The 21580-nt window shown below is 40.6% G+C and overlaps 2 protein-coding genes and 1 non-coding gene across 4 annotated transcripts in view; 2 read left to right on the forward strand and 1 right to left on the reverse strand.

Annotated features, from left to right (window-relative positions):
- Positions 1-13274, forward strand: part of LOC122451018 (MDM2 binding protein) — a 72737-nt gene extending 59463 nt beyond the window's left edge. The window contains exons 18-22 of one of the 2 annotated variants that reach the window (XM_043483461.1): positions 4310-4576; positions 6233-6473; positions 7912-8025; positions 11415-11480; positions 12944-13274. In XM_043483461.1, the coding sequence (XP_043339396.1) occupies positions 4310-4576; positions 6233-6473; positions 7912-8025; positions 11415-11480; positions 12944-12982 (727 nt within the window). In that variant the 3' untranslated portion in view covers positions 12983-13274. Of the gene's footprint in view, positions 1-4309; positions 4577-6232; positions 6474-7911; positions 8026-11414; positions 11481-12943 lie in introns of those variants that run through there. The other variant, XR_006272290.1, reaches the window with a different exon arrangement.
- A 3353-nt stretch (positions 13275-16627) lies between these two features.
- The window catches only part of SNTB1 (syntrophin beta 1), a 237273-nt gene continuing 232320 nt past the window's right edge, over positions 16628-21580 (reverse strand). Inside the window, exon 7 of the mRNA XM_043483100.1 lies at positions 16628-20016. Within this exon, the coding sequence (XP_043339035.1) occupies positions 19924-20016 (93 nt within the window). The 3' untranslated portion in view covers positions 16628-19923. The remainder of the gene's footprint in view (positions 20017-21580) is intronic.
- On the forward strand, positions 18627-18698 carry TRNAC-ACA. Its single transcript has one exon. It is a non-coding gene; the product is annotated as a tRNA-Cys (tRNA).

Consider the following 21580-nt stretch of genomic DNA (forward strand, 5'->3'; position numbering starts at 1 on the left):
TTAAGAATGTAAATTGAAACAACAGTGAGAATCCTTTCTGCCCATAAAATCATATTGGTGGTAAAGCGATATGAGCCAGCCAGCTTGGAGTCTAAATTGTTGCTACCTGTCTGGGAGACTGATCAGTTCAGTTCAGTTGCTCAGTCGTGTCCGACTCTTTGTGACCCCATGAATCGCAGCACACCAGGCCTCCCTGTCCATCACCAACTCCCGGAGTCCACTCAAACCCATGTCCATCAAGTCGGTGATGCCATCAAACCATCTCATCCTCGGTCATCCCCTTCTCCTCCTGCCCCCAGTCCCTCCCAGCATCAGGGTCTTTTCCAGTGAGTCAGCTCTCCACATGAGGTGGCCAAAGTTATTGGAATTTCAGCTTCAACATCAGTCCTTCCAATGAACACCCAGGACTGATCTCCTTTAGGATGGACTGGTGGGATCTCCTTGTAGTCCAAGGGACTCTCGAGAGTCTTCTCCAACACCACAGTTCAAAAGCATCAATTCTTTGGTGCTCAGCTTTCTTTATAGTCCAACTCTCACATCCATACGTGACCACTGGAAAAACCATAGCCTTGACTAGATGGACCTTTGTTGGCAAAGTAATGTCTCTGCTTTTTAATATGCTGTCTAGGTTGGTCACAACTTTCCTTCCAAGGAGTAAGTGTCTTTCAATGTCACGGCTGTAGTTACCATCTGCAGTGATTTTGGAGCCCAGAAAAATTAAGTCTGCCACTGTTTCCACTGTTTCCCCATTTATTTGCCATGAAGTGATGGGACCAGAAGCCATGATCTTAGTTTTCTGAATGTTGAGCTTTAAGCCAACTTTTTCACTCTCCTCTTTCACTTTCATCAAGAAGCTCTTTAGTTCTTCTTCACTTTTTGTCATAAGGGTGCTGTCATCTGTATATCTGAGGTTATTGGTATTTCTCCCGGCAATCTTGATTCCAGCTTGTGCTTCCCCCAGCCCAGTGTTTCTCATGATGTACTCTGCATGTAAGTTAAATTAATATTATTAGGGAGAGTGATCAGTAATTTACCAAAAGCCATGCAATTTTTTATAATATCAGATTGATTACCTTTGCTCAATGATAAAATTAGTGTACACACCGAAAGGAATTTTGCATGCATACTTTTCACCGTGTTATTTCAAATAAACATTGGAAATAATGTGTAACTGTAGGAGCTTGGTTCAATAAATTATATTGCATCCATAAATAAAATTCCATGTAGCCACCAGAATAACTAAAATTAAAGACTGATAAGTATTGACAAGTGTATAGAACAATCAGAACTCTTCCACATTATTGGTGGAAGTATAAAATGGTATATTTAGTTCAGAAAAGGATCTTGCAGATTCTTATGAAAGTGAACATAGACCCCATGGCTCAGCATTTCCAATAGTCATTTTCCTAAGAGAAATGAAAATGTAACACTACAGAAACACTTGTAAAAGAACCCACAGAGCAGTTGTATTCATCATAACCCAAACTGGAAATAGCCTTATTTCCATCAATAGGAGGAGAGATCAATAAATAAACTGACGTGCGTACATGACGCAGTGCTACTGAACAGTAACTGGGAGCAACACGTGTACATGGAACAACTCTGAACTTCTGTTTGTGGGGGAAAAAACTGTTGAAATTCGAATTTGAGGAGTTTAAACAATGAAACCCCCTTAAGCAAATGAACATAGCTAGTTGTGACTCCATTTCTTTAAGCCTGGGCCATTGAAGTCAAACTCATGAATGTGCAGGTGAGCACAGTGAATCCATAGACACACTTTTTTCAAGATCTGGGTGTAAACTGTGTGGGCCTGTTCAGTTAAACACAGATTATGTTTCAACTCTAAACAAAGCTCAAGTGAAATTTAAAGTAAATAAGAAACTGCAGAGAGTGCTCTCTCTTCTTACATTGCTGTGACCCTTGGGAGTCCTTGAGCTCTTCCTGTATTCAGGCTTAAAGAGTATTTGAAAGAAATATATAAACTGTTCAAGAGCAAATCAGTGTTTTCCAAAGGCAAAATGACATCTGTCTACTGTTGGCTTGTTTTTCGCATATCTCTCTTATCCTGGAATGTGAGATCCCGTTGATTGTAAGGTGCAGCGTCTCCTGAACAGCACAGTGAATTAAATTCCGCTGTCCAACAGTCTGTCAGGTGGCCACACTGGCCTCTTGTTGCCTTCAGCTTTCTGTCGTCTGTTCAGGATGTTGGGAATTTTTCCAGCGTTCACTGGCATTGCTTGGTGTGTGCTTGGCAGTGTCTTGTCTATTTTGTATTGATACGTTAGTACAGCGGTAGCTTCATCTTCTGAGGTATTTCTCGGGATACAGAAAGCATTTGGCTGTTTTGCAAGAAAATATGGACGTGTACTCGTCCATCCAGGAGTGAGGACTTACTTCACCCAGTGTGCACCCTGCTCCTGCTGCTCTCTTCTGTTCCTTTCATTGACAGAGTCACTTCTTGCCTCACTGCCAAATCAGAGTAAAATCACTTTGAAGACATTTTAAATGGTGATTAAAGTCAACATGGCGGTGCACATAATGCAGTTAAAGGCATGACACTATGAACAGCTGTGATCAAGAGATGTTAAAACTGGAAGGAAAAAATCTGCGTCTTAGAATCAAAATCTTAGAGTAGGAAAAATTGTATTTGGAGTCAAACTGTACATTTTTTCTCTCAGAAATTTCCTGTCGGCTAATCAGGGATTACATTTCCTCTTGCCTACAACTTGTCCTTAGCATTCATGGTTCTTAGTTGTATTCTAGATTCTATCAGTTGCCCAGGATAGAAATAGGACTCGTCAGTAATTCCTAGGGTTGCTGCTGATTTTTAATGAAATGTGTTTTATTTAACAACGGACTAGAGAAAGAATGTTAGAGAGTTGAGAGACCTAAGTTCTAGTCACTTTTGTGCCACAAGTTAACAATGCCAGTTTTCTCTCCTGTTAAATTGTTGGGTTACATCAGGGCTATTTCAGTCCTAGCTTCACTTTAGAATCACCTAGGTAGCTTTAAAAAGATAGTCCAAAAGTCTAACCCCAGACCAGCTGAGTCAGAAACCCTGGGCACTAGCAGCTCATGAACACTCTTCAGGTGATTCCAATGTGCATGTGTGAGTTGACCCCTGAGTAATGTGATCCTTATCCTTTACATGAAAGCTAACATACTAGATGGGTTCAGGTCAGACTCTGAGGCCACCCCACGGGGCCTGCTCGCGTTGTTAGCGTGCCGTGAGGCTTGCTGAGGTCGAGGAGAAAACCGCTGCGATGGTGATGGCAGCGGCGGCGTGTGTGTGCTGACTGCTCTTCTGGCGGGTTCCAGGCACTGATGCTGACTGCTTGTGTCTGTCGTTCATGGAATCTTCACAATAGCTTTGAGGTGACTGCTGTGAGTCTCATTTTGCAGAGGAGGCAGCAATAGTGTAGATAAAAGTAAGTAGTTTGGCCATGTTCACATGATGGTAGAGGCAGATTTAAATCTGGAGAGTCTGGCTCTCTAGTATATACTCTTAGAAATCAAAATACGTGTCACAAGGGAAAGAGAAAGTCCTTAAAACCCAGGCAATCAGACATTGGGGTCATGATACACTCCTTAAACATTGAACTAAAAGCTTATAGATCCAAAGTTCTGATTTAAGGAACTTCTTAGAATCTACAAGACTTCAGGTAACAGAAAAAGTCTTTGATGTTTGTAGTCCTGTCCTTGTATATGGGACACTGTTTGCATTTCCTTGATACATTGCACAAAGGGAGAAAGTGATCCAGATCCATAGACAGGCAAACTTTGAGGAAAAATTTGTCAGTCAGTCAGTAAGGTGGAAGTGAGTTTCAAAGGGAAATTTCAAAGTGTTCTGAGCTGTGTTTGGTGAGCCAGTTTAGAATGCCTTTATACCCTCCTAATCTTTGTGTTGAAAACAAACTTGCCCTTTCTAACAGAAGTCAGCATTTCACATCATTACGTATCAGCCGTGCTGAGGAATCAGAGGTTGGTAGAGACTTAGAAAGTATCAAAACAGCAACTATATTATTTTGAAAATAAGCCAGAAGATTAACTTAATCTGTTGCCCAGAAACAGTCAAAGAGGAATCAGACTATATCTCACTTTTTTTTTTTTTAAATCTTTTGCCATGTCATGTAGCAGTCTGGAAAAAACTGAACTTGTGAGGGAAATTGGTTAATCACTCACGCTCCCAACAATTATTAGGAAGTTTTGTAAGAACTTTTTAAGTAAATGTTTTGCTCTTTGCTGGTGGCAGGAAATAGCCCATTGCTGCAGCAGAGTCTTTGATGTTAAAGATCTTTCTCTTGCTCAGGTATTGCTTGGATGACCGGAAGGCATTAGAGAGAGACGGGGGGTTTTCAGAGCTGCAGTCCCGTCTCATTCGTTATGAAACCCGGACCACCTGCACCAGGGGGAGTTCTCCAGGACCCACCGTGCTCAGCCCCCTTCCATCTCCTGCAGTTTTGTCAGAGCCCACGAGTGTCCCTGACGGCGAAGCTCTGCAGGGGGAGCTCCGGACTGACGTCTCCCGAGTGAAAAGGAGATCACAAGACCTGAATTGCCTTTATCCCCGCAAAAGGTGATATATGAAGTGCATAAGAATAGTATCTTGATGGAAAGTGTTTTAGTCTTAGGGTAATTTTTTTTTCATATTAATCATTCATATTTTTTAAGTTGCTTTCTGTGTAGATTTTAGAGTAACACTTTCATACCAGGAGTTTGTTTCTGCTGTGAGCAGTTGATGATTATGCTTACAAGTTATAAAAAAAAATGACTTGGGGAAAAACACATTCTTTCTGGCTTTATAATGCTAATATACAGTCCATTGGCACAAGGGATTGTCAAGTTTTTAAACCATGGAACACTGGCGATCTTCTCCATAGATTGAGCAGTTGAGACGCTCTGTTGAAGAGGATATTGAGGGGTGCGGTTTTTCTGCCTCCTCCCACTGTCTGCTACCTGCACTGGGCCCTTGAACAAGGGGCTTCAGGACTGTGGTTTATGATTGAATCCGGGCCTCGGCAGTGAAAGCACGGAGTCCTAACCACTGGTACCGTTTTAAAACAACTTGTTTCGTATAAAATACAGCTTTAAAGCCTACATAATAATACTATAAAAATGAGATTATTCTAGCTACTTTATTTGCTAGCTAAATATCCAAATACTTGAACAAAAATTAGAAGCTCATGAAATAAGCAGTCTAATTTCTATTGAATTTATATATCTTTGGAACTTTTGTCAAATTTAGGTCTTTGGCACCTAAAACAAACCTTAAATTCTTATCATATGTAAGCCTTTCAAAAAGTATCAAATATCTTAAAGTGAAGCTGTCAAGTCTTCTTTTAAACAGTTACAAGTGTTAAGGATTCCCTGGTGGTCCAGTGGTTGAGACTCCACACTTCTGTGCGGGGGGCGCAGCTTTAGTCCTGCACTAAGCTAGCATGTCAGGCAGTGTAGAAAAAAATCTGTATATATTAGAATACTGTTAACCTGATATGAAATAACTAAATTATTGTTATAAGGACTTTACAAATTCATGATACTTTTTTCACCTGATAAAACTAAAAAGCAAACCCATTAGCATTTAGGATACTGTGTTTTTTAGTAATTTTTTTATTTCTGACTGTGATTGATCTCTATGTGTTCTAGAAAAGAGTAACACTTTTTCCTATAGGTTAGCAGAATTGAAGAGTCTGAGACCCTTTCTTAGAAAAATAAATTTAAACATCTTAACAAAAATCGAAACAAAAGTCACTTTTATAGTGTTATTTCTTTTTGTCTTAACAACTTACTTATCTTGTACAGGTAGTTGCATGGCCACAACAAGCACGATTATTAGGGTTTCTTTATCAAAATTAACGTAATAGGAAAGTGTAATTATTTAACAGATGAGTGCTAGGTCTGTGAGCAGTGCTGCCTGGAGGGCCGTCTCTGGTTTATGTGAGGAATTGTAAGCTGGCAGGGAGGGAGACAGCAGTATCGCTTGTTGCTTTTGCTCTGAGCTGAAATGCCAGAATATCACTCACTGCCTTCTCTGTTCTCGTTTCTCATTTGAAGAACTGAAGGAGCAAGTGTGTGATGCCATGTTGCTTGCTTATTCAAGGCAGTAGTAGCGAGACACCGTTTGCTCTCCCGGGGTTTACATGTCGATGGTTACAGCTGTAGTGTTGAGGGCAGAACGTGAACGTGATTGGTGATTCCCTTAATCTGTGTTTTGGTCTTTCCCCTGCAACAGACTTGTGAGATCTGGAAGTTCAGATTCTCTTCTTTCTCAGACAAGTGGCAGTGCTCGCCATCACCATGAGGTCCCATCCAGAAAACCGCGGGCAGAGCGACCGTTAGCTGTGACGTGTCCCTCTGCTTTGAGCAGTGAAATTCCCGGAGTCACTGCCAAGGCCCGTTCAGGTCAAAAAGCTGTGCGTGGATCAGAAACAGCAAGGCCCGCGAAAGAATCCCGATCACAGAAGCACACGCGGGTAGAGATCTGCTTCCTGCCTGTCTCAGTTCTGCACTGGGAGACACGTCCTTATTTGATTCGTTTCAAATGTTTGTCAAAAAAGTTTATGAATGAAATGAAGTGGTCTGTAATTTACTTTAAAATCATACCAAGGAGTTCCCTGGTGGCCTTTTGGGGAGGATTCCAGGCTTTCATTGCTGTGGCCCAGATTCAGTCCTTGGTTGGGAACTGAGTTCCTGCCCCGTGGTGCAGCCAGAATAGTAATAATAATAGTTCAGTGAAAGAAGGGTAATGGGAACGTGCAAGTGAGGATGTGAAGGAGCAGAAGGAGCCCCAGAGGGATCCCCCTTGTATATATTTATAGATGTAACCAGCTCTTATACACAGTTCTCATATATATAACCAGCTCTTGCACATAGTCCTCATATATATAACCAGCTCTTACGCATAGTCCTCATATATATAACCAGCTCTTACACATAGTCCTCATATATATAACCAGCTCTTATGCATAGTTCTCATATATATATATTTATATATATGTAGCCAACTCTTATATAAATACTCATCATATATATAGAACCAGCTCTTATATATAGTCCTCATATATTTGTATTTATATATATATATATAGCCAGCTCTTATATATAGTCCTCATATATGTAGAACCAGCTCCTGAATACATAGTCCTCATAGATATATATATAGCCACCTCTTTTATAAAGTTCTCGTATATATAACCAGCTCTTACATATAGTTCTCATACATATGTATATATATATAGCCAACTCTTATATAAATAGTCCTCATATATATATGATCACCTCTTATACATAGTCCTCATATATATATATATAGCCAGGTCTTATATATAGTCCTCATATATATATATTTATATATGTATATAGCCAGCTCTTATATATAGTTCATATATATATTTATAATTTATATATACATAATTTATATAAAATATATAATTACAATCATAATTATATTTGTTTATATATTAATATATTTATATATAAATATGATTTATATATATATATAACCAGCTCTTATATGTAGTCCTGATATATATATATAGAGAGAGAGAGAGAAGGATTTGTTACAAAATATTCTCTTTATAGTGTTTGAAATTTTCCATAATAAAAAATAAGGACACACCTGTATATACACATCCCTGCTGTGTGCACCGTTCCCATCCTGATGCAGATGTAAAACTTAGCACATGAGCTCCTCCCTTCGGATGCTTGAGTCCTCTCTGCCTGACAGATGCTCTGTGACGCCTGAGTGTGTCACTGTTTCAAATCTCTCCTCAGTGGTTTGGTCTTAATGAGCTTATCTATCTTTAGCATAGCTACATGGCTGTGTGATTTACAGAACTCGGCTCTAAAGCTGAAATAATATGTTTGTGCCTCCTCCAAGAAATATTAGTCATATGTTATGTTCTGTTCAAGATGCTGAAAGAAGTAGTTGCTGAGGCCCTGAGGAAGCACAGGGTTACGGAGGCTCACGAGTGTTTTGCTGCCTGCAGCCAGCGTCTCTTTGAGATCTCCAAGTTCTACCTAAAGGTATGGTGTTGGCAAAATCCAGGCCAAGTTCTAATGTTCCTCTTTGACTCAAGATAATATTAACTGAGTATTTTTTACACTGACAACTTATTGCCACATTTTTTAATGGAGGTAGAAAAATTGGAGTCAAAATATTTTATGGTTGATGTTAGTTCTCGTATATAGAGAACTATACCTTAACTGATACTCTCAGTGTTTCCCTAACAGCTCATTGACTTAAGTTGATAATAGGCTTCAGCTTATTTTATTTAATGTACTCAGGTAATTTTAGTATATAGTGAAGCTACCTGATGGAGTATCAAAACATCCAGTTTCTAATTCTGGATCCACTAATAGCTTGTTGTAGGACGGACAAACCGTCCTTTCAGAGAGCTGTTTTGTAAAACTTAGGTGGTGTTAGATTTGCTCCAGTTTTCCGTTTCTGACTTGAGTCACAGTTTTACATGGGTTTTTGATTAAAACTGCAGATGGACCACAGATGAAACACATTCAGTTCCCTTGTAAAATCTCTCAAGAAAGACAGTATTGAAAGTACAAAAGCCAAGAAAAGAAGAAAGGAAAAACGTAGCGGTGTTTCCATACGTTGTGGGAGCAGGAAGCATGTGGAAGCGTGGGGTGGCTGAGCGGCAGTGGCAGCCTCGATGCCTGCCTGGGGCTGAGAGTCCAGACCCAGCACGGTCTCGGACCTGCTCGGAGCCTGGGGGCACCAGGTGTCGTGGAAGGCAGGGGCAGAGTGCCGTGAAAAGCGGGAGTTAGAGAGAGGTCCGCAGAGAGAACGGGGAGCCTTCAACCTGCTCTGCACATCTTTCCCCACGTTCGCTGCAGATGGCTGTATTACCCACGGCTTTGCTCTCCTGTGACAGTGCAGGAAATAGTCTCTGGAGGAGAAACGCATGGGAGGCCGCAGTGAAAAGGCCAACGACCTCTTATTCCCCTACCTTATAAGGGTGCCAGTGGATAAGCTCTGCACACACAGAACTTCCAGTGAGATTTTTATTGTCTCATTTTAAAATATGACTGGACAGGGACGTCCCTGGAAGCCCGGTGGCTGAGACTCTGTGCTTCTGCTCCAGGGAGCATGGGTTCGATCCCTGGATGGGGAACTAAGACCCCACGTGCTGTGTGCTGCAGCAGAAGCAATTTTAAAATGTCTGTGTGACCAGACAGCCAAGGCTCAGCAGAGTTCTGAGGAAAGCTTCTGACACAGCAGACGTCAGAACATAAAGGAGCAAAGGGGACTCGGGAGGAGCAGAAACCTGAAGAGAACGTCATAAAAACTGGGTATCTCAGGAAGAAGACAATCGCATGTACAAAACCAGAATGTGATGCTGTTTCCAAAAACTATAGAACATGAAATCGCCTTAAGGATACAGTAAAATCACAGTAATTGTCAACCATGAGAGTAAGAAATTTGCCAGAAATTAGTATTGCTGACAAAACTGAGGACAAAAACATTAAACATGAGGTAAGAAAATGGGGGAATTATCTGAAAGATCCATTATGCTCATAATAGAGATGAGAGGAGAGAAAACCTTCAAAAATATACCAGACATTCCAGACCGGAGGATGCAAAGCTCCAGCTGGAAAGGGCACACAGCTCGTCCCGCCTGGTGGCTGGCAGCTCTGCAAGCCCCGTCACTGTGGAAGATCCCATCTCCTGGGGGAGAGAGCATTCCGTGAGAGGTTCCCAGGACAGGAGTGGTTGAGATAAAGATTCAAGGATAAGGTTGCCTTGGACTTTTCTAGTAGCCTGTATGCCAGATGGTAGAGCATCATCTTCACATTCTGAAGGAAAGTGAGTTACCTGGTATTTTTATATCTGGCCCAGAAGTCAGTCACAGGGCTTCTCCAGGGGCTCAGACAGTGCAGGAGACCCAGTTTCAGTCCCTGGGTTGGGAAGATCCCCTGGAGAAGGGAATGGCATCCCACTCTGGTGTTCTTGCCTGGAGAGTTCCATGGACAGAGGGGCCTGGTGAGCTGCAGTCCATGGGGTCGCAAAGAGTCGGACACAACTGAGTGACTAACACACATAGAAGTCAGTCAAGTATGAAGATTCAATAGAAATACTTTCAGACATAAAAGGTCTGAAAATCTTATCACTCGTGTACCCTTTTGATGAATTTGTGAGAAGATGAAATTCAGTAGAACAAGGGGCTGAATCAAGAAATAAAAAAAAACTACGCAGATGGGGAAGGTGTGTCCCACTGGCAACCAGGTCCAGGAAGTAGCTGGACCAAACTGTAGCAGGCTGCGGGAGAAGGGGCTCCAGTTTTTAAAGAATGCAGTTAAGAAAACCAACGCAGAAACGAAAAAGCTGAAAGGGGAGATTATCCGGTATCCGAGAGTTTGAAGACCTTTGCTGTCCATTTAATCAGTCTTTAATCAGAGTTGTGGGGGTGGGGGGAAAGCTAAGCAAATACAGTTCAACCACAGGATAAACAAAACATTAGGTTAAAGAGAAATTATAACCATAATATGTTACTTAGCTTGGGAGTAAACTTTATTTGCTTAAGTATAAAATGCAAACATTGACTGTTTACTAATTTAAAAAAAATTGTGGTGCAGCTGTTCCTGAGAGGAAGCAGAGGGAAGTGGGAGGATTCAGAGACCTGAGTCCAGTGTAACAGCTGGACTGTACACTGTCTGAAACTGTAAACACACAGTAGCAGTAATAAGCTATTGTTCAGAGACAGGAAGGTGCAAATAAGAGAAGCAGGAGAAAGAAGGGAAGTGGCTCCTTCGATGGAGCGTAACTGGGAAGCACAGCAGAGGACAGCTTTTTGTTTAATACAAGTGAATTTTTTAAATTTTATGATTTAATTTGTTATAGGTCATTAACTTTTTAAAAGTCAGAGACTTCAGTTTTATGTCCGGTGTCATGCCCTCTGTCTGTGGAGTGAAATAGCCAGTAAGAAGGGAGAGGTGAAAGCTGTTTTATCTGAAAAATAAACATAAATTGTATATCCATCTCCTGAGCAGTGAAGCATTAGTGGGTACACATCACCAACGACGGAGAAGGAAATGGCAGCCCACTGCAGTGAACTCTCCAGGAAAACCCTGTGGGCAGTGGAGTCTGGGCTGCAGTCCATGGCGTTGCAGAGTCAGACACGCCTGAGCCGTGTGCATGGCTGAGGATGGGCATGGGTCTGGCTGCTGCTGTTGGGTTTATGAGCTCAGAGCAGCATGGACTTATGTACAGACGGGTGTATTTTGGCTAGAGAACTTTGACCTTCCAGGATGTAATTAAATGATAATCTCTTACTGTGATTTCTCCCTCTCCACATTGATCATTATAGAATGATTTAGGATCATGTCAGGTTTATTTAATAATGACTTGTTCTTTATAATTTAATGAACAGATTTGAAATGCTCTGTTTTGTTATGTTTAGGATCTTAAAACTTCAAGGGGTCTATTTGAAGAAATGAAGAAAACAACAAACAACAATGTTGTACAGGTAAATGTTCCTGTGAAAGTACATTCAGTTAAGTTGCTGTTTTGTTTCCGGGTAGCTAGGAGGCTATAATATAAGCAGTGAGAATTAGCGAGTGGTCTTTTCCACTGTGTCCCTGTGACCACTCATTAAAATAGTTGATAATGGACTTACGTAAGTAGGGTCTTTAGTAGTATTTAAGAGATTTCTCTTTTAACAAAAGAGCTTCTAAATTAATGTTCAGAAAGAAAAAGAATAATCCAAAGAGCTGGAAAAATTAATCCATTTTGATTAGCTGTTTTCAAAGCTTGGTTTAGTTCTATTTTTAGTGATCCTTTAAAAACATATTTTCAAATAAAGGTGAGAAAATAGAGCAGTAGCTTCATTTTGTCCAGTGAGAAACACCATCATTGTATTCTGCAACATAAGTTCACCAAAAAATGTTCTTTAGCAAGAAAATAAAATGTGTGATTTTTTTTCTGTTTAAAAATTCTTAGAACATTACAGCATACTAACACATATATATGGAATTTAGAAAGAAGGTAACGATAACCCTATATGCAAAACGGAAAAAGAGACACAGAAATACAGAACAGACTTTTGAACTCTGTGGGAGAATGTGAGGGTGGGATATTTCAAAAGAACAGCATGTATACTATTTATGGTGAAACAGATCACCAGCCCAGGTGGGATGCATGAGACAAATGCTCGGGCCTGGTGCACTGGGAAGACCCAGAGGAATCGGGTGGAGAGGGAGGTGGGAGGGGGGATCAGGATGGGGAATACGTGTAAATCTATGGCTGATTCATATCAATGTATGACAAAAAAATAAATAAATAAAAATTAAAAAAAATAAAATAAAAATAAAAAAATAAAAATTCTTGATATAATATGTAAATACATATGGAAAGAAACACAATTAAAAAAGAAAGAATTTTAAAAGAGATAATCCTTGGGATCACTATTTAGGCTGAGAAATAAAACATTTCAGGAACCCTGGAAGCCCCAAAGTCTCTTCCCCAACATATCCTACTCCATCACCTCTAGAGGTAAATGCTATATTGATTTTTTTGTGTTTGATAATCTTTTAATTTTTTAAAATTAAAATATAGTTAAAAAAATATATATAGTTGATGTATAATATTATATAGGTTACAGGTGTACAATACAGTGATTCACAGTTTTTAAAGGTTATACTCCACTTACAGTTACTGTAAAATTTTGGCTATATGCCCTGTGCAGTACAGGGCATCCTTGTAGCTTATTTTATACGTAACAGTTTGTGCTTCTTAATGTCCTACTTCTGTATTGCCTCTCCCCTCCCCCTCCCCACTAGTAAAGAGTATTTTTTAGATAAAATTATTTTGAAGAGTCTGATGTGTTATTTTTTGTCTTAAATTTTCTGCCATACTCTTTTAAACAATGTATTTGTCTGTTGCTTTTGTTTTCAAAAGAATGTACCATAATCATATGTTTTCTCCCCGTAGGTGATTGAATGGGTGTTAGAAAGAGCAAGCAAGAAATAACACAGAATCATTCCCTTTTGATGATTATAAATTGGATGGAGCTCTTCTTTAGTTTGACAATTACAAATTTCAAACTTTATTCAAAGAATTAATGTTTCATTTCTAAGGAATTTCATAAATACCCTGTATTTATATAGTTTTAACGTTGCTCAGTTAATGTAATTTTAATTTGTATACTTATAATTTTACTATATTTTAATTTTTAAAGTTAATATTTTTATATATGTTTAAAAATTTTACTCTTGGTTATTTAATTATTTCAATAAATAGAAAAAGATATTTCTTTACCTCTTGGTAAATGTCTTTGTTGTTAGGTGTATTTAAACTGCTGAGCCTTAAGTAAGACGTCGCCAGTGGCTTTTCTCATGTGTTACAGCGGCTTGATTTACTGGATGACCCTTGGTTTAGAAAATATTGGCAAAAAAATTCATATACTTAGTCATGTTCCCTTACCCCTGCCCGGGAGCCACCATTGTTGGAGCTATTTATGTTTATTTGGGATGAAAAAAAGAGCAAAAATTGTGAAAATAAGACATAGTGAAAATGACTTAAGTACCTACTCCCAGAAAAAAAAACATCTTTTCCCATGACAGAGTAAATTTGGAAAATGTGCAAAATACTAAGGAGAATGGAAAAAATTCCAATACTGTTCTGTCTACAGATATTTAATATTTTTCAACATTATATTTATTTTCAAAATTGCAGTCATATGTGTGTGTTTATGTATGTGTATTAGTATGTGTGATATGTATGTATGTTAATTTATAGCCTGCTTTTCACTTAACAATGTGATATAACAATAATATATAAAATATCATATCATTTTATATCATATCATTAATAACTGCATGATTCAAATGAATCAGTTTAGTTAACCAATCCTGCATTGTTGGACATCTGAGTTTGATGTTTCCTTATTGTAAATGAAACTTAAATGAATATTTCTGGTGCATCACTGGTTACTCCTTAGTACAGCTCTTTCAGAGTGGAGTCTGTGGGTGTCTGAGTATACTGCATTACCTTCACTTCAGTGCTGTGCTCACACTTACTAACTTTTGTGAATGTCCCGTAAAAATACTGGAAAGGGCAACCCACTCCAGTATTCTTGCCTGGAGAATCCCATGGACAGAGGAGCCTGGCAGGCCGCAGTCCACGGGGTCGCGAGAGTCGGACACTGAACCACCACCACAAAAATGCTTCAAAGTAAACAGTGACTTAAGGTATTTGAGATAAATGTGAAAGCAGGTACGCAGGAGCGATCCCTGAAAGGCCCGGAGACTTCAGGTCCGTTTCTGGCACGGGAGAAGCTGCAGGCGGGGCCGAAGCCAGCTGCGCTTGCCGTGTGCCTGTGTCCAGGAGAGGCCCTGCCAACCGGGCCTGTCCGCCTGTAGGACACCCGTGTGCGGGACCTCGGAGGGCAGACAGGGGGGAGAACAGAGCGGAGCACAGGCATTGCTGTTCTGACGGTAATGCCTGTGCTGGGAGTAATGCCTAAAACTTCCTCCCCTTGTGAGGGCCTTGGAGAAAAAGGGAGCCACAGGGCCAGGCCAGCTCAGCCTGTCCCACAGTGACGGTACGTTTGGGAAAATTGTCACGTACATCACCTGGAAAAGAGAAGCTGGCTTCCTTGTGGCTCAGACAGTGAAGAATCTGCTTGCAGTGCAGGAGACCCAGGTTCGATTCCTGGGTGGGCAAGATTCCCTAGAGAAGGGAATGGCAACCCACTCCAGCGTTCCTGCCTGTCGCAGAGAGTCAGACACGACTGAGTGACTAAGCACACACATACAGCCTGGAGAAGAGAAGTACCAGATGAACTCACGGATCTAATTAAGGTTAGTTCCAAACAATGTTAAAAGTGTGAGCCATTTGTTTGCTTATTTGGCTGAAAACCATAAAGGCACAGGATGAGATAGATCAACTAGAGGAGAGACTGTTCGGTTTTCTAGCAGCATTTTGGGAGATACTGAAGACTTGGAACATTCTGGATTGGAAAATGAAATGTTTTCCCACTTCATCTCCAGTGGCAAAAGGTTCTCCAAGTAATTAATAGCCTCAAGATCAAACCAAAGGTGCAGTGATAAAACGCTTCATTAAAACCTTAGGAATACTTTAAGTAAACCCTTTCAGCAAGACAAAAGGACTTTTATGACTCTTAAGGATGTTGCCCCACAGCACTCCGACAGCCAAAGAGGCCCTCTCTGGTGGATGCGGTTTTCATGGGACAGACTAGACTGTAACTTTGGATACACAGAAAGCCCACAAGTTTTACCTTTATTGGCGATGTAATTCACACATTATGAAATTCGCCCCTTATGGTATATAATCTAGTAGGTTTTAGTGTATCGACAAGGTGTGTAACCATCACCACTGTCTCATTCCCACACATTTCCATCACCCCAGTAGAAATCCCGTATCTGTGAATAGTCATTTCTGTTCGCCCCGGCAGGCACGCGTTTCCTCTCTGTTCTCCGGGCTCGCCTGTTCTGGACGTTGGACGGATAGGGACTAGGACAGTGTATGGTCTTCTGTATCTGGCTTCTCTCACTTTTTAGTCTCAGACTCTGGACTGCAGCCCTCCAGGCTCCTCCATCTGTGGCATTTTCCAGGCAAGGATACTCGAGTGGGTTGCCATTCCCTCCTCCAGGGGATCTTCCTGACCCAGGGATGGAACCCACGTCTTGTCATTGGCAGGCAGGTTCTCTGCCTGAGGTGTTGTTCGGGGCTGACCCGCGTTGTAGCATGAATCAGCATGTCATTGTATGAACCTGTCACAGTTGTTTATCCTTTCATCAGTCGATGGACACTGGACTGATTCCCCCCTTGGGCTTTCGTGAACAATACTACTGTGGACGTTTGTGTACAAGTTTTGGCACATATATTTTCCATTACCTTGGGTGTATGCCTAGGAGTGGAACTGCTGGACTATGTAGTAACTGTTTAATTTTTGAGAAAATGGCAGACTGTTTTCCACAGCAGCTATACCATTTGACTTTTCCATCAGCAGCTCCAATTTCTCCACCTCCTTGCTAATTCTTGTCAGTATTTATCTTCTGACAGCTGACAGGAAGTGTGAGGCAATGTCTCATCGTGGCTCTGACTTGCATTTCTCTGGTGAGTAACGATGTTGGGCATCATTCCATGCACTTATTGGCCAGTTGGATATTTTCCTTCGGGGAAATGTCCACCAGATCCTTTCTTAAGGACTTCTCAGTGGGATTATTTCTCTTTTTATTGTTGAGTTGTAAGAGTTCTTTATAGTTTCTGTATCCTGGTCCCTTATCTATGATTTACACATATTTTTTCTGGTTTTCAAATAGTAGAAGACTTCTCAACCCCAGCCTGTTGTATTTATTACAAGTAACTTGAACACAAACCAAGGTATGGTAGTAAAGAGAATTTGAGTATTTGGAGCTTGGTGTATAGATAAAATTCCATGAAAATGTAGTTAAAATGAGACTTGAAAGCCCTACGCCCCAGGTGAAGATGCAACATGAACCTGTACACACAAACACAGCTAGTGGAAGCCTCACCCCCACTGTTAGCACCTTTTCTAGGCCAATCCTGGAGGAAGAGACCAGCGAGGTGTGTCTTTATGCCCCCATATCCCTGTGTGGCTATTGAGGAAATGCACCGGTCAGCCCAGCGTACGCAGAGGTGAATATTTATTTAATTCATATATAAATTTTACAGGATAGCCACAGTGCTATAAACATAGGCACATTTTATAAACTCATGGTACATTCATAAATCACTTCCTCACCCCAGTCCACTCCAGTCCCCTCAAGATAGAATGTCTAATATCTGTAAAACAAGGGCCAGAAAGGCCCCCACTCATTAATTGTAGAGGACTCCTGCCCATTAAGAGCGTTCCTTCTGACTTCAACCAAGCAGGGTCAACAAGCTTTTGGACAAAGCAACATGCATTTTTTTCTTTTTTTTTTAAGCACTTCAGTGCATCAATTGATACAATTAATTAAATGTCTCTGCCTGAATGTTTTTAAAATAGATTTATAGTTTTATTTCTCCTACTTAGTCAAATCAGAAAAAGAAACTTGATATCTGCATTCCTGTTGGTTTTCTTTAAATTCCCATGGGATGATTTAGAGATATGTCACCACACCACAGGGCTCACCTAATTAACAGTTGGGCAGCTTCCCTCAAGGTCTAGTTTAAGACATCAGTCATTAGGTTAGTTTGCACCTAAAAGAACAGACATCGTGAATTTAATAATTCATCAATTCAAACACGAGACAGATTGATCACAGAGGGAACTGGACAAAAACAAATCCCCCAAAATGACAGCTGACTTGTTCTCCGCACCCAAGTATGATCCAGACGTATGAGTCTGTGTTATTCACATCACTCATAACACACATCAAGACAAGATTAGAATCTACAGTGTGAAGCAATAACTGGTTGAATTCGAATTGAAGGAGAAAAGATGAATATTTGAATTGATTCATCATAGCTACTCTGATATACAGTTTAATTTTGAGGAAGAAAAATGATTTATATACACAATTCTTAGTAAAATTTTCTATTTCTTGCTAATATTTTAATTCAGAAAATGCATTGATTTTATTCAAATATATTTTTCTAAAATATAAATATTTAAATTAAACTTTTATAAATGCAGAGAATGTAGTTTCTTTTGACCCCCACCCAGATAGTAATCAGTCTAAAACTCAAGTGATGAAGAAACAGTATTTGTAATTATGATCATTTTAATGTCTATAAATATATAATAAGATCTTTGCAACTTAATTATGAGTAATTAACTCACACTTCATGTGGTACTGAGCACCTTAGATTACATATTATTGAATTAAACTATTGGCATTAATATCTTTATTTTCATGTTATTTACAATACACAAGTATAGTTCTCTTGTATAACAACATTCCAGTGATTTTGAAAATATATCATGAAAGAGTGTGTTACAATTTACAGATGCATCAAAGCTTTCCTACAACATTGAGGCTGGGACTTAACTCTTCAGCATTTTAAAATAGGAAACAAAACAAAATCAGTGTTAAAGCTATGTTTTCCAAAGTGATAGTTTTGTGTGTGTGTGTGTTTAAACACTAGTTTCATAAGATGTCTTAGAAAGTAGTTCTGTAGATGTGTTAGGAATGACATAGGATCATCCCTATGTGTTAGGATCATTTCACCTGCAGAATTGCAATGTGCAATAAAGTCTTTGAAGAGGGCTGCAACCATGAACTCTTAACATTTTTTAATGCAGTATGTAACAGTTTTTGATTACTAACCCTTTTATTTCCCTCCACACAAAATACCATTCAGTCAATACCATTTGGAACTTGAATTAATGTTACTTGTATTACTCTGGGGAAACACCTATCTAAAATAAAATGCTGGTCTAAAGTAAAACCCCATAAACACATGTATCTGAGTGAACAAAATCACTTTTTAAAGCTCTCTGAAAAGACACAAATCTAACCTGGAACGTTTGTCTGTGTAAACTACAGAGGAGAGAAGAGTTGCAAATACAGAAATTCTAGAGCTAATTTTCAAGATTTGAGGAAAATTACTTTAAAAGCAAATAACAGGTTGTTTTCAGTGAATGTGTTTTGAAATATAAAAGCAAAAGTGTTAAATCAGTAAGACTGTGCTGTCTGGGACCTCCCTGCTGGCTCAGACGGTAAAGTGTCTGCCTACAATGCAGGAGACCCGGGTTCGATCCCTGGGTTGGGAAGATCCTCTAGAGAAGGAGTTGGCAGCCCACTCCAGTGTTCTTGCCTGGAAAATCCCATGGACAGAGGAGCCTAGTGGGCTACAGTCCATGGGGTCACAAAGAGTTGGACACCACGGAGCGACTTCACTATGCTGTCTGAAAATATTCTTGTAGAAAAATATCAGGTCATTATATTATTTCCCTGGAATTCCAAAAGAGCTGTGAGTGCTATTCATGGGTTTGGTTATAACGCTGGCTCTCTGTGTAGAACCCAGCATTAAAGAGAATCATATAAGGCTCTATTACTTGCTTGAAAATGCATGCATACAGCACAGGCAGAAATAAGGGCCAATACATTGCTCAGCACTTCCACTGAAAACCACAAAATGGGTATAATTAGTTACCTGCCGTGAATTATTATATATATATATCTGAAATGACAATCTTTTTTAAAAAAATCCATGATTTGCTTTCTATAAATAAAGCTCTAAGTCAGGCTCTAAAATAGCAGGCCTTGGTATGAGTGTAGCCCCAGAATTAATTCTTTCACGCAAACCACTCTTCAGCAAAGCTTTGCAACTTAAGCAGTCTACTCCGGCTCAGAATCTACTGGCTTACAGCTAAGTATCTGAAGCGTTAATTCCCACTCATCATATGCTCACAAGAACACTGCAGAATCATCCTACATCACTGAAAGGTAATTCATTAAGAAAAAGTAACAGCTGTTTCATACTTAAATAGAAGGTGGGTTTCCATTTGAGTACTTTCCTTACCAGTGAAGTCAACTCAGTTAGAAGTAGGAAATAGAGCACAGTAAAACCAGGGGTGCTTACTCCTGGGGTGGGGAAGGGGGAGGTGGAAAACATCCTTTTCTCCTCTGTTCAGCCCTGGCTTAGCGGCTGAACCAGTTGCCTAGAAACTGTATGGTTAAGAGCCGCACATGCTGTTTCAGTAGCATGTCCTTGATTGGCATTATGTAAGAGCTATGCTGTGTATTTCCAATCAGCCTCACCTCTCTACCCTTTTACTGTGCTAAAAAAACAGTTTCACTCTCAGAGTCCTTGCGGTGTTTTCTGAGAGTACCCTTTGTAGCTGCGAAACTGAGGGGAAGCCGGACGCTGCTACTCGGGGCTCGGGGTCTGAAGCTGATGTGCTGCACCTGGTGGTCACTGCGGATGCTGTCCGACGCGACGCTGTCCTGGGGGCGCCGAAGCCTCCTCTGCTCAGAGGTCATTCGCCCCTCTGCTCAGGCCACCAATCCCAGTCTTGTGATCTTAGCTGACAGGAAGGAATGGAGGATGAAGACAATTGGCTTAGGGCAGGAGTGCAGGTCCAGTTGCTGAAATTTAAAAAGAAGAGAACAGGAAAAATTTTAAATGAATGCTTGACACAAAATACTGATTTACACATCAAACAGAGCCAAGCACTTTCTGCTTTTAAGCGTTAACTGGAGCAACTGTGTTTTTAAATCCTTGCCCCCCAATGAGATTAAAAAAAAAAACAACTCTTTGAACTTACTCCTTACATCTCATATATCTTATTTCCCAAAATAAGTTCTGTGAAATTTATACAAACCAATAGTGTACATATCAGTGCTGCTCTTGACTGTCTAAACCTTTTATCTTTGGTATCATGATTATTTATGTTGGATGAGGTACAGCATGAGGCAGTGCTGTTTCCCATCGTAGATCGGAGTCCTGGTTCTAACACTTTTCAGGTGTGTACATAATCTTGGACAATTCATTTAAAAGTATTCTCAGTCCAACCTAACTTACAGGGTAGAGTATTAAAATGAGATACTGCAGGTGGAAATCCCTCGCAAACCAGAAAATACGGCAGCTACACTGCGTGCAGCCGCTGCTCACAGCCCGGGTGTCGTAAGCGCCTCCAGCACTGTCTGCGGAGGCTCCTTCTGAAGGCGGCTTTTTCCTGCGTGTCCCTCTAGAGCCGGCACAAGGTCAGAGCCTAACAGGCTGAGATTTTAATCACCTGACCTAGTTCAAGAGCATTGTGTTGCTCCTAATTCTTTTTTTAATCTCATTTTTTATTTTTCTTTTTATTGAAGTATAGTTGATTACAGTGTTGTTAATTCCTGTTGTACAGCAAAGTGATTCGGCTATACACATATGTACATTCTCTTTTTAATACTCTTTTCTAAGATGGTTTATCATAGGATATTTTTGTGACGGGGATAACTGTTCTACAGTGCGGTGTGAGTTTCTGCTGGCCTCGGGAAGCATCGGCTCTAAGGACACAGACGTCCCTCCCACCCCTCTGGGGCACCACAGCACCTGGCCGGGCCCCCGCGCCTGCCCGCGCCGTGCCACAGGCTGTCTGCCCACGGCAGCGCGTACGCCAGGGCCACTCTCTCGTCCCCCTCATCCCAGCTCTACTCTGATGCTGGACAATAACAACCTGGCCACAGTAACATCCGGCAAAGTTAAGTTGTACTTAGCATGAACCAGGCACTGTGTGAATATTTTCTGTACGTTATCTTAGTGAATTCTTACAGAATGCCCATGGGATAGCTACTGTTACTATATCTTAAATGCGAAACTAAGATCTGGTGAAGCTATAAAACCTTCTAAGACCATACAGCTTACAGGAAAGAGAAAGCATGAACTCAGAGGCAGGTCTGTCTGATGCCAGGCTCTGGGCCTAAGCACCGCCGCCTCTTGTGTTTTGGTGGCACCCGTGTTTGCAGCGCTGCGTTTGTGTGCTCAGCGCTCCTCTAGTTTGCAGTGAGGGGGGCTCCTCTTATTTCGGAACACGGGCTCTGGAGCAAGTGGGTTAGTCGCCCTGTGGCATGTGGGATCTTAATTTCCAGACCAGGGATTGAACCTGTGTCCTCTGCATTGGCAGGCAGATTCTTAACCACTAGGCTGCCAGGGAAATCCACTTCA

Source organism: Cervus canadensis, chromosome 12 (assembly GCF_019320065.1).
Source record: "Cervus canadensis isolate Bull #8, Minnesota chromosome 12, ASM1932006v1, whole genome shotgun sequence".
Classification (NCBI taxonomy): domain Eukaryota; kingdom Metazoa; phylum Chordata; class Mammalia; order Artiodactyla; family Cervidae; genus Cervus; species Cervus canadensis.